We start from the raw sequence: 14,527 nt of genomic DNA, 5'->3' as shown, positions 1-14,527 counted from the left end.
AGGGCAGAACCGTATGCCCTTCTGTCCCACAGGGACATGCCCTGGGGTCGGCTGACTTTGTCTTTGCTGTGAGTTTTGTGACTGCACAACCCACAGAGCAGAAATCCTGCCGTTGAGCCTGCAGATCTTTCTAGAGACTCTCCAAGGCGAAGTCTGAGCAGAAAGGGGTGCAAAACTGAGTCCCTGTTACAAACTGGCAGGATGGGGATGGGCGGCGAGGAAAGGGAAATTAATCCATTTGATCATTCAAACAGTATCCCTTCAACAAAATATTATGGAACACTCCAGGAATGGAGCAACACACCAAACAAAACCCACCCTGCCCTCTGAGGAACGGGCAGCTTTAAAAGGAGGGCAGTGTGGACAACGGGAGGGTAAGCTGTGCATCACCCCCAGTTTACACAGGGGAAACTGAGACCCAGAGGGGCTGAGGAAGCTGTCCGAGGTCACACAGCTGGGAAGAGGCAGACCTGGCATTAGAGGCAGCCCCCCCCACCCCCCGCAGTGGTGCCTGCCCTACCTGCAGCTTCCTGTTCCCTCAGGGACTTCCAGTCTAGTTGGGGAGGCAGAACAGGTGCATCAGGCGAAGAGGCCACACCAGGAGGCCTCTGGAACTTCTTAGTGCGAGAGTGGCTTACACACACCGAGGACAGAGGGTGTGGCTTACACACACCGAGGACAGGGGACGTAGCTGCATTGGAGGCAGGCTGGTCCAGGGCATAGGTAGGCGAGAGGGATGGTGAGGGCACACCTTGCAGACAGAACTCAGAGGGAATGACTCACACCTGAGGCAGGCAAGGTACAGCTGTGCCTCCAGGTGGCCTCCCCTGGAAACAGGCCAGCCTGACAGAGAGTGAAGTGGAAACCAGAGGGAGATGGGAGAAGCCGGCTCTGGTGGGCCCTGAGGTCCCCAGGGTGAGGGTTGCCAGGTTTGGCTCTGGGGGAACCATTTGCCAGATGGTTCTGGGTTGACACCTGGGGCCTCTCCTTGGCTGTCCTCTCCTGATCCCTAGAGCCGGGGATCCAGGTGGTTGGCAGAGGGCTGGGGGCAAGGGGGATCAGGGCCATTGGTGGTTGTTGGTAGCGGCCGGCCGCAGGCAGGGCAGCCGAAAGGGTGAGGGGAGGGCAGCCAGGAACGGAACAGGCATCAGCCCGCAAGGGACGTGTGTAGCCCAGGAGGGGGCCCGGTCACTTCCAGCCGGAGTCTCTCTTCATCTCTTCCTGGGCCTGGCATGTCACCCTGAGTGGAGCAGGCTTACGGCGCATCTCAAGCAGGGAAGCTCTGCGCATCCAAAGCGCCGCAGCAGTCCGCGGCCACCGCCCCGCGAGCGCGCTGGCCAGGCAGGAAGGCGGAGGGGCGGCCTCTGGGTTGGGATTTATGGGTGTCGGGGCTGCATCTGCGCCAGCCTCGGAGCCTGGAGTGGGCGGAGGAGCCGGGCGGGCCGACCGCAGACAGCCCCAGCCTGCCCCCTCCCTCCCCCTCCCCGGCCCTGAACTGGGGTTGGGGGAGCTCAGGGCCCCTTTGAAGGAGGGGGGCGCAGGCGGCCTGGGCGAGCTTCGGGGGTCAGCAGGCTCAGCTGTCTGCGAAGTGGGACTCCGGGCCCGTCACCAGGTCACCTCCCCTGACCTCGAGAGGATGGGGACACCCCGGGGAGGACGGCCGCAGCCTCTAGGGGGCTCTCGGGAGAGTAGCCCCGGGCCCCTAGCGGGCGCGGGCCAGGTGGCAGCGCCGGGGCTGAGCTGCGCGGAGGAGGCGGCCTCCCTGGCCAGGGGCGGCGGCAGGGGCGGCCCTGGGATCACATGGGCGGAGGCAGGTCCCGGAGTCCCGGGCGGGCTCTCTCCAGAGTCGGGCAGACGGCTGCGGCGGGAACGGCGGCGTCTCCTCGCCTCCCTCCTTCCTTCCCTTCGTTCCCCGGCCCGGCCGCGCAGCCCGACAGGTGAGCGGGAGCCGGGTGAGCGCGCCCACCTGCGTGCGGTCCGCACGGCCGGCGACCTCCCCGGCCCCGGCGCCCTCGCAGCTCTGCGCGCCCGCGGCCGGCTCGGCGCCCGGACCTCTCCTCCGCGCACGGCCGCTCCCCGCAGCCTCGCCTGTGGTCGGCGCCCCCCCGCTAGCTGGGCTTTCCCGTCCCGGGTGCTCCTCCTCCAGCCCCCGGCGTGCGCGGGTACTTTGGTCTCGGAGCTCAGAAGGAGCCAGAAGTGGGCAAGCCGGGCCGACGGTCTGGGCACCTCCCCGCGGCCCCCGGAGCGGAGTCCACTGGCCGGCTCAAAGGTCTGGGAATCCAAGGCATCTGCTAGCCGCCAGCGCCGACCTGGGGCCTGCGGGAGGGACAGAGGCTGGGCCTGGGCAAAAGGGGAAGCCGGAGGGCCGGGAAGAGGGCAGACAGCCCCGCTCGCCCAGGCGCCCTCTCCCCAGGCTCCTAAACGCGGGAAGTGGCCCCAGTGTGCCTGATAGACTCGGGCAGCGTTTGTAGTCTGTGGGCCTCCCCAGGGGCGGCCTCAGGGTGGGCGCTGGGTAGGGCGGTGGCCCAGCCTGGCACTGCAGCTTCCTGCCTGGGTTGGCTCCTGACTCCAGAGCTAGAGGGTCAGGAAATCCTACATGGGTCTGGTCTACAGGGACACTCCCTTGCCCAGTGGAGGGGCAGTGGGTGGGAGGCCTGGGGCCCCAGCTTGCGGGCAGCATCAGTCAGCTCGCCCTGTTGGCCAGCGCCCGGTGGTGGGTGTGCCCTTCTTGGCAGATAAGCCTGTCCTTCTTGCCGGAGCTGCTCGGAGGGCAGCAGACCGCTGGCGGAGGTGGGAAGCCCAGTCTTGCCTACCTGGACCACACGGCCAGGGGCGCGGCAGGCAGCCAGGAGGCCCCTCTGAAGACCCTGGCCTCACGTGGGCAAGCTGCCCCGTCCCCAGCCAAGTACTTGAGAGTATGTGGTGGTACCACCCCTTTCTGTGCTGTCACCTCTGTTCCCAGAGCGCTGCCCTCCCCCAGAGTGGGGAGGAAGTCCCTTGTGCTGTCGGTTTTGGGGACCGGAAACAAGCACTAGGGGGACTTCACCCTGATGGTGGAGGAGGGGAGAGGGAGGAAATGCTGACATCTACCACCTGCCAGCCCCGCCCGCCCGCCTGCCTGTTCTCAGCAAGCCCCTGTGTAGCACCCCGCCGCTCTGCCGAAGACGGGGCAAAGGGGGAACTCAGGAGTCCTGACTTCCCAGGGTGGGGGGGAAGTGGAACTGGGGCACGCAGGAGAAGTTAGTCACTTCCTCTACCCACCTCCACCCACCGCCAGCCCCTGACTGGCTCCTCCGGGGACCTGTCACCCCCTTCTGCCACCTCACAGAGTCCCTTGTGGGGTGAGGGGCAGGCTCCATCTCTCCAACCTCTCTCCCTCAGGTATGGCGCTGACGGTGGACTTGGTGGGACCCGCACCCTGGGGCTTCCGCATCTCGGGCGGCAGGGATTTCCACACGCCTATCGTGGTGACCAGGGTAAGGGCTAGTTCCAGGAGACGGGGAGGTACCCCCAAAGTCAGAGTCTGCCCCGTCCACTTGGTCCTCACAGACACCTTTCTTTTTCTGTTTTGAAGCCAGAGGCCTGCTTCTGGGATTGTTGGGGTGGGCAGGGCTGGGGCCCCGTTGCCATGCGGATGTGGTGGCCACTTCAGAAACAGGCTTCTAGAGAGTGAAAGGGAGCTGGGCCCAACGCAAGGCCTTCTCTTTTCTCCTTGGCCACTAACCCCATACGTGCTGGCAGCCATTCTGGGTGATTATTAGAACAGGAGCCCCGAGCTCTTGACAGTTTTCCCCTGACCCAGGCCCAGGCCAGGGAGTGTTCACGCAGAGGGCCTGCGTGCAGCCATGATTTGATTTGCACGGGCAGGGCTCTCTATCCAGAAGTATTTCCAAGCACAGTTCCTGAAATTCTGCCATTACACGTTCTTTGGGGAGCCCCGTTAGAAGGCCAGGGCTGAGGTGGGTGGCAGGGGGCTGCCACTCCAGCTTTTGGAGGGGATTGGCTGATGGGCTGGGTGGACACCAGCAGGCAGGGAGAGAGATGTTAAAGGGAGATGCAGGCCAGCCTGGTTGAAACCAGCTTCTGTGTTTCTTGGGCAGGACAAGGAAATCCCTTCTTCTCCATCCCTACCTACCTGAGTGTCACCTCAGACTACCTGCTCCTCACCCCCTACAGGTAATTGAGGAGGGCAAGGCCGAAGCTGCTGACCTCCGGCCCGGTGACATTATTGTGGCCATCAATGGTGAGAGTGCGAAGAGCATGCTGCATGCCGAGGCCCAGAGCAAGATCCGCCACAGCCCCTCGCCGCTGAGGCTGCAGCTGGACCGGTAGGTCCTCCACCTCTGCTGGGCCTGCCAGCACTCTTCTGCCTTCTGCCAGCCCACTGCACAGTGGCCGCCCTCACCCCTTGCTCTCAGCTCCAATCTGGCCTTCCTGGGCCCTCACGGCTCATCCGTGAGAAGGTCCCAAGCTCTGGGGCTGCAGCAGGGTGGTCTGAGGGGTGTCCCTGTGCCCAGCTGGGCGTGCACTCACAGGCAGAGCAGGCTGGCATCAGCCACCTGGACACCTGGGTTTGCCTGGTTCCCAGGTGTGCAGGGTACAGGGCGTGGGCATGAAGTCGGTTGAAGAGGAGAAAGGTGTGCCTTAGGCTGGGTCTGCAGGGCCCCTGCCTCCAAGAGGGGCGGGGGAGAACCTTTGCTCAGATCCTGGGGTGGTGAGGAGTTTGGGGGCTCACTCCCCATAGAACCACTCCGTTGCTCCCCAAGTTGCCTCTCTGGGCCCTGCTGGTGAAGGCAGATTCCCAGGTTCCTAGGACTTCAGCCTGGGGGTGTGGGTGGGAACAGGTGGCTCCCTGGGGGTGGGGCATCCCAGTGAGTCACGGGGCAGGAATGCTGGGCGATTCCCCAGCCAGGAGAGCCCTCTGGGAGGGCCTTGAACCTGAGTCAGGTACCTCTGCTCCGTGCCCTCTCCTCGCCCCTGCCGCCCTACGTCACTGCAGAACCTGGCTCCCGTCTCCTGTGACGCTCTCACGGCCCCGGCCCCTTCAGTGACTATTCTGTACCAGTCTGGCTCATGAGTGTTTACAGGAGTGGGACCCAGAGGAGGAGGGTAGAGAATAGCTCATGGCATCTGGGAAGGGGACCAAAATCTACAAGAAGCTGCAAAGTGGGGCGGGGGAGGGGCAGGGAGCTGCTGACACCATCACTTCCTCTCGGGTCCCTCCAAGAGGGACCCAGCTCCATCAGAGAGGTGGGCCTGGCCGAGGACCCCCAGGCCTCCAGTTCCACGCTGGGCAGGTCAAGGCTCCCTGTCTCTTCTTTCTTTTGCCCAAACCCTTCCTAACCTCCCCCAGTAACCCACCCCCAGGAGACCTCTCCAGCACTCAAAGCCCCAGGCAGGAAGCAGTGCTCTGGGCGGAGCCAGGGCCCAAGCTCCCCTGCTCTGGCCCTAAATTCTCCCCAGGGAGGGAGGCTGAGGCTGTGGCTGGTGTGGCGTGTGGTGACTGAGGTTCCTGCTGACCTCTCCAGAGGCAGTCAGACATCCAGAAACCGTGTAGTGGGACGTGGTGGGCTCATCCCTCACCCTCAGCAGCTCCCAGCCCTCCAATCACCTCCTGTTCTAGACTTCAGCCAGGTTCCACTGGGCAGGGCTTTGGAGGAGGCGGTGGGGTGGGGTGGGGTGGGGGGCGGTCCCTGGGGAGTTGAGGAGGGGGAGCCTTGGTGATTATCAGGGGAGCTGGGCCGCCTTGTTCTCTAGGTCCTTCAGCTGCCTTCATGGCAGGAAGGGGGGCTGGCTCTACCCTCTGGTTTACAGGGGGTGGGGTGAGGCGGGAAGACTTTGGAAATCACAGGGAGGGATCCTCTCAAAGGCGGAGCTGATGGGGGACAGGCCCCTGGGCAGAGGGGGCAGCTGGCCCAGCCATTGTTGGCCTTTAGGAATTTGGGCAACTCACTTTCCCTCTCTGGGCTTCAGTTTCTCCAGGGGTGAAAGATAAAGGATCATTTATGTGCAATCAGCAGTCCAAATCAATTTACAAACTGATGCTGACCAGCGACAAAGTCCGGATGAAATGCTCCCCCCACCAAAAAAAAAAAAGACTAGAAAAGGAGATGTAAAGGCGAGGCAGGGGGAGGGGTGATGATGTGAGGAGCTCTTAAAGAAATTTTGAATTTATTGAACTTTTTGCTGAAATGATGTCCTTTCTACTTTTTGGTGCTAAATTGTCCTTTCTTTTAAGAAATGATGGTGGTCGTTGAGGACAGTTGTTTGTTGTGAATTTGACAAAGTTAAAAGTTGGCTACCCGATGTCCAAATGTTTTGGACATGTTCCTAATCTTGAGAACCCGGTGACACTCTGTCTCCCTCTGTCCTCTCTTCAGGCCTCAGGTTGCCTCTCCCGGGCAGACCAACGGGGAAAGCTCCCCCGAAGTGCTGGCCACTCGCTTCCAGGTAGGACGGTGCTTCCTGCTGGGAGCCCCACACCCTGAAGTGATGGGGGGCCCCCTTCCCTGCTCTTCCCGGCCCTGTCCTTCCAGGCCCCTCTCTCCGCAGGGCTCCAGGAGGACACACACCGACAGCCAGTCCTCCCTGCGGTCTTCCTGCTCCAGCCAGGCCTCCCTCAGCCCCCGGCCAGGCAGCCCCTTCTCCACCCTGCCCCCCGCCAGCCCCCAGGCCCCCGCGGGAGAGGTGGTGACCAGCCACAGGTGAGTGCAGCGGGTGGGCCCCCTGGCCACCAGGTCCAAGCCGGCCTCTCAAAGTCTCTGTAGCTGGGTTTAGGGGGCCCTAGGGTCACCTCTGTCTCCCGGGGCAGCCTGGTGGCGGGGCCCCCGGCACACACTGTCCATTTCCCCATTTCAGTTTCCAGAGCCTGGCGTACTCCCCGGAACCCACTACTGCTGACCACTTGTCCTACAGGGGCCGCCCCGGAAGCCGACAGGTGAGGATACCTGAGGGGAGGAGAGAGCCTCCTGTGCTGGCTGGTTGCTAGTGGTGCCCGTGGGGCTGCATGTGGCTGGTCCCACCTAGGCGGCCAGCACCACGGTCTCCTAGTAATAGGCACTCTCCTGTCTGGAGACGGGAGGCCAGAGCTCTGAGGGTCACACTCACTGCACCGGCCCTACCCGTCCAGGCCCAGGTGTCCTTCTACCTCTTACATTCAGACCCGCCGCTGCCTCCCCCTGCCTGCTGGCTTCCTCCCTTCTCAAGTGTTTCTCTTGGGCCGGGACCGAAATAGTTTAGCTGCTGTTGTTGGGATGATTCCCTTTGGCTGTATCTCTTGAACACATTCCTCCCCATTCCAAGCCCCATGCCCGCCCCCAGCTCCCATCACCCATTCCCCCTCTTCTTCCTCTGACTCAGCCCCCGAGAACCACCAGAGAACCACCAGCCGGCCTGTGGTTCCGACTCCAGTTGCACTTGGCTTACTCTCTGTCTGCCCCCCTCCCCTGCCCTTTTCCCCTGGACACCCTGCCGGGTCCCACTGTCCACTAGTGGCAGCCCAACACCGCCTTGGTGGTATGTCTCCTCTCTAAGGGCGGGGGTGGGGAGGTGAGGAGTGAGGCGGCCAAGAGTCCTGGGCCACAGCTGCTGGGGGCAGAGTTAGTGGGGGCATGTCCAGCCTTTGGGGTGAAGAGGATGAGGCCCAGCTGCTGGAATCCTACCTCGGGTAGATTCTGCATTCCAGAAAGCAGAGCCTTTGGAGATGACTGGGGGAGGGTGCTAGAAACTGGGGGCTCTGGAGAAGGAAAGAACAGGGTCCTCTGGGGGCTGCATAGTAGTGGCTCCCTGGTGACCCTCTGTTGGCCTGCCCAGTGACCCTCCAGGAGACGTGGGCATAGAGATGTATGTATTCAATGAGATCCCGTCTTTAAAGAATTAAAAATGCAGTGGCAGAAATAAGATAAACATGCAAAACAATTTTGGGAAAATTAAGCACTGAGCAGTATGATCTTAATTATAAAAGCAGGAGGCATTCTGGGAGGGGATAGCTGAGTGTGGGCTGGGGTGGCCTGAGAAAGCTTTGTCAGGAATTTTGCTGGATGTCAGAGGCAGGATGGGGTAGGTTTCGGATTAGAGAACGATGAGCTGGGGAGATGGGAACTCCACGGTACAAGCAAGACCTGGTGTGTTGGGGCCTGGGGGCCTTCTCCAGAGAGCTCCGGGCTGAGATCAGCTGGGAATGACCTTGGTCCACCCTATCCTCCTTCCTCGAAACCGGGGCAAAGGGGAGAGGCGGGTGGGACAGGGAGTGGCTCTTAAACCAGCAGCAGCACCTTGGAAATTGTTAGAAATGCAAGTTCTCAGGCCCCAGCCTAGACTTACTGGATCGGACGCAGGGGTGAGGGGCGGGGTGAGGGCACCCATCCCTGTTCTAAGGAGCCCTCAGGGATCTGATGCACGCACAGATTTGAGGGCCACCCATGTGGTGTGAAGAGGAGCCCTGAGCTGGGTGGCAGGGAGACCTGGGTTAGTCCCACCTCTACTGTGTCACTTTGGACAAGGCATCCTTCCACTCTCTGGGCCTCAGAGTCAGACCCGATGCCCTGAATTCCCTTCTTTCACCCTGAGGCCCCTGGTCATTCTTTCAGCTACTACTTGTGGGGCAGCTGCTTTGTGTCAGGCACCCTTCTAGGCTTTGGGGATGCACAGGTGGAAAAACAGAGAAATTCCTCACCCCGTGAAGCTTGCATTCTGTTCTACAAATGAGGCTGTGGTCAGACAGGGCGGGAGTCACCGGGTTCCACAGCTCCCTCTTGGGAGTCACGGTGCACTTGAGCACCTTAAAGGCTCTGAAAAGTCCTGCCTGTGAGGAAGAAAGATGTTTAATTTTTTAATTTCCTGAACTTACTTAACTGCAGAATTTCTTCGGGGATCCCCCTGCCAATCGCTTATTAACATCCCCCCAACACATTTTGAGAGGGGTTGGCTGGAGACAGCTCTTGATGGACAGGTGAGCAGCTTTTCTAGATCTAGAGATGAAAGGTCGCTTCTGTGAAGGCAGGTGTCACCTACAGGTGACCGGGAGGGAGGTGGGGAGAGGAAAGGTGAAGCTGCTCCAACTAAGGGCGTTGGGCTCCCCTCCACCGGGGTGAGGTGCTCCGGCAGGAGAAAGGTGGCAGAGGTGACTACAGATGAGGTGCCCCTGCCCCAGGCTCTTGTGGCCATGGCCTTGCTGCTGGCTCCTGAGCGGGCTGAGGCTGCGCTGGACCCAGGGCGAAGAACATCAACAGACCTTACAGAAACCGGAAGTTGCCCCCTCTGGAGAGGCACACACTTGGGTGAGCAGATGTAAAGTGAAAACAACCCCTGTCCCTCCGGCCGTCATGAGGACCTGGCCTGAGAAGGGAGTCAGGGTGGATTTCAGTCCTCCCTCCCCGCTGGCCGGTGCCCCCGTGCAGGGCACACGCTGGCCTGTCTAGGACAGCGAGATGGGACATCATTCTTGAGTATCTGGTGCCAGTTGTCCTTCCTGAGTTGACTGCATGGAAGCAGCTGGGCACCCAGGAGCCTAGGCGTGGACTCCCAGCCCTGGATCCCACTTCCCAGGTGGCTTGGATTGGCCACTTTGCTTTCTGACCCTTAATCCCCTTACCTGTAGAAGCCCAAGAACAGAAGAAGAATGCAGGCTAGTGCAAGAGGGCCAGTGGGTGAGGGTCTAAGGGCTTTTTGTTTTTAATTAAAAAAAAAATTTTTTTTTAAAAACATTTTTTAGGGCTTCCCTGGTGGCGCAGTGGTTGAGAGTCCGCCTGCCGATGCAGGGGACACGGGTTCGTGCCCCGGTCCGGGAAGATCCCACATGCCGCGGAGTGGCTGCGCCCGTGAGCCATGGCCGCTGAGCCTGCGCGTCCAGAGCCTGTGCTCCGCAACGGGAGAGGCCACAACAGTGAGAGGCCCGTGTACTGCAAAAAAAAAAAACACCCCAAAACCAAAAAAACCCCACATTTTTAATTTATTTATGGCATGTGGGCTCTTACTTCCCCAACCAGGGATCGAACCCTTGCCCTCTGCAGTGGAAGCACGGAGTCCCAACCACTGGACTGCCAGGGAAGTCCCTAGGGCTGTTTTTTTTAGCTCTGTGAAGTTTCTGTTTTCAGGTTAAGAAGTCATGCAGCTTTTCCACTTGGCCCCATAATTCATCCCCAACTTTGAACTTTAAAATCGAGGGCATTTTCCTTTCCAGGAGACCATGCCCTCAGCCGGTGCACCTTGGCCGGCCTGGTCGTCTCTGAGGCTGTCCTTTCCATTGGGGCTGGCCACGGAGAGGGAGCAGAGTAGGGGAGGGTGCAGAGTGCAGGCCGGAAAACAGGGAGACTGAAGGCAAGATTTCCAGGTAGAGAACAGGTGTAGGAGCCCAAGAGGGACAGCACACATCGAGCAGGGGGCTCTGCTGTGGGGACCTGGCTCCCCAAGGCTCTGTGGGGCAGGACCAGACCTTCCAGGGCAGCCGGGAGAGGCTGGTAAGCCCAGACCCTGGCCATTTCAGAGGAAGGACCAGAGGGTGTAGGAGACAGGACTTTTGTGCGGCCTGAGCCCTGACTCCAAGAGGGGTCTTGGCCCTTTATGTTTCCTGTTCCTCATTGCAAAAGGGTCAGCTTACTTTCTCTCTGCTCATTCTGCCTGCCAGGCCCCAGTGTGCAACATCTTTGCAAACACATCGTGTGAGATGGCAGAGGAACAGCCATGGTGGCCCCTCACGCTCATCTTCATCCTGCCCCTTGCCCAGTCCCCTTAGGGCAGCAGGCTCACCCTTCTAGAGCTGGGTGCTGCCCTCCCTCCCCTCGGGGACTCAGCAGGAGCAGTTGCAGGCGGCTGCTGACCCCCGGTTCTGCGAGCTGGTTGGGTGGGGCTACTGGTCAGCGAGGGCCGGGGCCCCCTGGTGGTGGGCCTGGGGAACAGCTGGGTTCGGCTGCCCAGATGGGTGTGCTGGCCCCAGGCCCGGCCGCCGACTCCTCCCCTGGTGCCTCTCCTTCCCGCAGGCCGGCCTGGGCCGTGCTGGCGACTCGGCTGTGCTGGTTCTGCCGCCGCCGCCTTCCCCAGGTCCCCGTTCCTCCAGCCCCAGGCTCAGGTACCAGTGAGTTCTGGAGGGTGGGGTGGGATCTTGGAGGGCCTGGGAGGGGCAGGAGACAGGCTTCCCAGAGAGGGATGGGGGGTCCCCCCCTCCCTAACCCCCGTCCACTTTCCTCTGGCCCCCAGAATCCCTTTTACCCCCGCGGGACACTCTTTCTTTGTCCTCATGCTCATCCCAACCCCTGGGAACGGGGCCCTCACTCCTGGCTGCCTCCTTCCCATCCCTGCAGCGTGGCCTCGGAAGGGGAAAGCCACCTCCTGAGAGAGGACTCAGAAGTCTTCAAAATGCTGCAGGAAAATCGCGAGGCACGGGTGGCCCCCCGGCAGTCCAGCTCTTTTCGGCTCTTGCAGGAAGCCCTGGAGGCTGAGGAGAGAGGTGAGCCCCCGGGGGGCTCGGGTAGGAGAAGGATGTTCCCCCAGGACACGCTGGACCCCCGACTGGACATGTTATTAAATTAGTATTTGTTAAGTGCTCATCATGGGAGTGGGCTCTGACTCGTAGAAGCCACAGCCCCTGCACTACAGGAGCTTACGGTCTGGTAGGAGTTACTGGGGTGCAACCCAGAGGTGCTGGCTGGGATCAGGGGAAGTGCCAAGGGAACGATAAATGTGGGCGGTGTGTACTGGGTCTCCAAGGACGGCTTCATGGAGGAAGAAGAATCTGACTGGGCCCTTGAAGAAAGATCAGGACTTTCACAAATGGCCTTAAGATGGTGGCCGGGAGCAGTGTGGAATGTGGAGGCTGGAGCCGCAGGGCTCTGGGGTGGGACTGACAGGACACTGGGGCCTGGCTGCATGGACTGTGGCCACGAAGGTTAAGTCCTGGCTGTGAGGCCTCGCATGCCAGGCCTGAGGAGCGTCCCAACCCAGGAGGACCTGTTAAATAACGCCAGGCGGTGTGTGAGGTGCCGAAGTGAACAACAGAGATACAGGCTTCTGCCAGCCGTCCAGTTGCTCATTCGAGACGTTTGCCGAGTTGTCTGATGGACCAGTCATGTGCTGTGGAGATCGAAGGCGGTCAGGACCCACGTCTGCCCCGCCAGGAACTCTGTTTATTGGGAAGACTGGCTGCCCAGCTGCCCAGGAAGTGGACCGTGCCTCAGGAGTTCGTGTGGGTGCATGGGGAGTAGGGGGTGAGGGGGGCACTGCCATGGTCCAGGGGAGAGATGAGGAGGGCCTGGCCTGGGCAGTGGTATCAGGGAGAGAAAGGATGGGACAGTCAGAAGTATTTGACTGGCACAATCACTGGTACCTCGGGGCTGGTTCCAACTCTGATGTTTCGGAGACAAGGTGAGAAGGTTTGGAGCAGAGCTTGTCCATCACTACCCTGAGGCCTCGGCAGGCCCTGGGAGGGGGCGCGGGGAGAGGCGGAAGGGTGGGGGGAGGGCAGCGCAGACAGATGGTGACTTCACCCCTGGAGTCACGGGGTCCTCGGCTACAGATGAGGACCACACCTGCTAACATCCGTGCAGTTCCAAGGCTCAGGCACAATAATGCACGTGAAGGCCCCTTGGAAACTGTACAGAGGTGCTGTGGTGCTGTTATTATCTATTATTATCATCTCTTGATATCATCATCACTGGGTCAGGAGAGAAGAAATGCCTGCTTGGCCTGACGTGTCAGACACCAAGCAGACACTGCTCAGGCTGCCTTAGCTTGCTCCCTGCCCTTGACCAACCTCAGCCAAGGATCTGGGGTGATCACTTCCTTCCCCCATGACCCCCTCTCATGCCCAGGCTTACTTTAGAGGTCCGCTTGTAAGTGCACCTTTGACAAGGTTCTCTTTGGAGCTGTGTTGGAGGAGGTGGAGTGGGCATCAAAAATACAGCCTGATGGCACTGCCGTGGGCGAGCTCTGATGTGTTTGTCTGTCCTCCCCACCCTCATCCCCCACCCCCCACAGGTGGCACACCCACCTTCCTGCCCAGCTCGCTGAACCCCCAGTCCTCCCGGCCCACTTCCAGGGCCCTGGCCATCCCACCCAAGCTCCACACGTGTGAGAAGTGCAGCGCCAGCATCGCGTGAGTGCTGGCGGCCTGGGGGGCAGGGCACACCCCGCAGGGCGGGGGCCAGGGGCCAGGACGCTCTCAGGAGGGGCCTGCATGGCTCCACTAGCCAGGGACCCTGCAGGGAGCATTGCTACAGTGGATCTGTGATGGGCTCAGGGGTCACTTCAGCCTTCTTAGGGTGCCTGCACTGGCTTTTTCCCTGCTGTCTCTCCTCTTCCTCGGTTTCTTTCCCCGCCTCCCTGGAGGAGGAAGAAATGCTACTGCTTTCGATTTCTCTCCAACCATCTCAAAGCCTCTGCAGATCTGCCTCTGGATGAGGTGCCTCCTCTTGGAAACTCTTGCTGTTACTTCCTCCTCCCCCTCTTTGGAATGGGATGCGTTTTCCAGAGGTAGGCCCATTTTTCTCATTATAAGGCAGCCACATTCTCTGGAAAATTGAACCCTGCCCCCCCCCCCCAGATAAATTTCTTCCGTGCACGGTGGTGAGGGTCAGATGACTCATTTTAGGCGAATCCCTGGCCTCCGTGGGCCATCTGCAGAACGCGACACTGCCCAGCACTGCTGTGCAGGCCCAAGGAAGGGGTCCTATACGGTGTTTCTCAAAGATCGGCAGCTGGACCTCTGAGGGATTTCGGGCCCACACCCCCAGAGTTTCCTCTTCGGGAGGTCCCTAGCCCCAGAGTTTGCATTTCCAATTCATCCCCAGGTGATGTGATGCTCGTGCTTGGTGTTCTCCCCTCTCTCCTCCCCCCTAGGCTAATGGCTCTCTCCTCCCTGTGCCCGCCCCCCCCCCACCCCGCAGGAACCAGGCCGTGCGTATCCAGGAGGGGCGGTACCGCCATCCGGGCTGCTACACCTGCGCTGACTGTGGGCTGAACCTGAAGATGCGAGGGCACTTCTGGGTGGGGGACGAGCTGTACTGCGAGAAGCACGCCCGCCAGCGCTACTCCACACCGCACACCATCAACTCCCAGGCCTGAGCGCCCGGCTGCGCTCTCAGACCGCCCTCCACTCTGCAGGCACCTCCGCACCCGGGCCGCGCCAATATCAAGTTGGCCTGGAAAGGCGATGGGGGCTGGTGAGGCCCCTTCCTCCTCGCTGAGTGAGGCCAGAGGCTAGGACCTGCCTGTGCTGTGGGTGAGGGCAGCCTCACCTTCCCAGGGCTCTGCTGGATACTCTCGCATCCCCCTGCTGGACAGGCTCTGCGTCAAAGTGCGAAGTGGGTGCTGCCTTGGACACCTTTGTGTACCAGGAGTTAAGCAGGCTGGGACATGGAGAGAAGTATCTGGAAGGAGAGGGCTGGGCCAGAGGCTACAGGTATTCACTGTGTAAAGTTTTCAACATACGAGCTCTATAAATATATACTGTACGTGGACAAAATAAAGTAGGTGCCCCTCTTTTCTCTCCTTCCCTGCCCCAGCCCCTGGGGATGAGCTTCTCCCTACCACTGGG

General features: G+C 60.7%; 1 protein-coding gene across 16 annotated transcripts; it reads left to right on the top strand.

The window, feature by feature from the left end:
* Nucleotides 1-1,446: 1,446 nt before the first annotated feature.
* On the top strand, nt 1,447-14,459 carry PDLIM2 (PDZ and LIM domain 2). 16 transcript variants are annotated; one of them, XR_016393504.1, is made up of 14 exons: nt 1,453-1,937; nt 2,736-3,239; nt 3,382-3,476; nt 4,177-4,328; nt 6,381-6,450; nt 6,553-6,704; nt 6,859-6,937; nt 8,859-8,950; nt 9,152-9,278; nt 10,977-11,071; nt 11,298-11,443; nt 12,970-13,087; nt 13,368-13,464; nt 13,878-13,990. XR_016393504.1 is itself a non-coding variant. In XM_089912833.1 (13 exons), the coding sequence occupies exons 1-13, from the start codon at nt 1,637-1,639 to the stop codon at nt 13,949-13,951; spliced, it is 2,052 nt and encodes a 683-aa protein (XP_089768959.1). In that variant the 5' UTR covers nt 1,451-1,636; the 3' UTR covers nt 13,952-14,459. The 16 variants fall into 16 exon arrangements, 14 of the variants coding, with proteins under 14 accessions (XP_089768961.1, XP_089768959.1, XP_089768965.1 ...); XR_016393505.1 differs by having other exon boundaries at nt 13,831-13,918; XM_089912833.1 differs by lacking the exon at nt 13,368-13,464 and having other exon boundaries at nt 1,451-1,937; nt 13,831-14,459.
* Nucleotides 14,460-14,527: the final 68 nt, after the last annotated feature.

The sequence above is a fragment of the Delphinapterus leucas genome, chromosome 6 (assembly GCF_059928025.1).
Source record: "Delphinapterus leucas isolate spDelLeu-1000000601 "Yukka" chromosome 6, BTC_Dleu_Yukka2, whole genome shotgun sequence".
Taxonomy (NCBI): domain Eukaryota; kingdom Metazoa; phylum Chordata; class Mammalia; order Artiodactyla; family Monodontidae; genus Delphinapterus; species Delphinapterus leucas.
This window is presented reverse-complemented; position numbering and strand designations above follow the sequence as displayed.

Bases quoted from the DNA above. Each gene is read 5' to 3' on its own strand.
- PDLIM2 (XM_089912833.1), top strand. From the start codon at position 1,637: ATGGGGACACCCCGGGGAGGACGGCCGCAGCCTCTAGGGGGCTCTCGG. The intron at 3,240-3,381 runs GTTAGTCACTTC...TCTCTCCCTCAG, and splicing joins AACTGGGGCACGCAGGAGAA to GTATGGCGCTGACGGTGGAC. The intron at 6,705-6,858 runs GTGAGTGCAGCG...TCCCCATTTCAG, and splicing joins GAGGTGGTGACCAGCCACAG to TTTCCAGAGCCTGGCGTACT.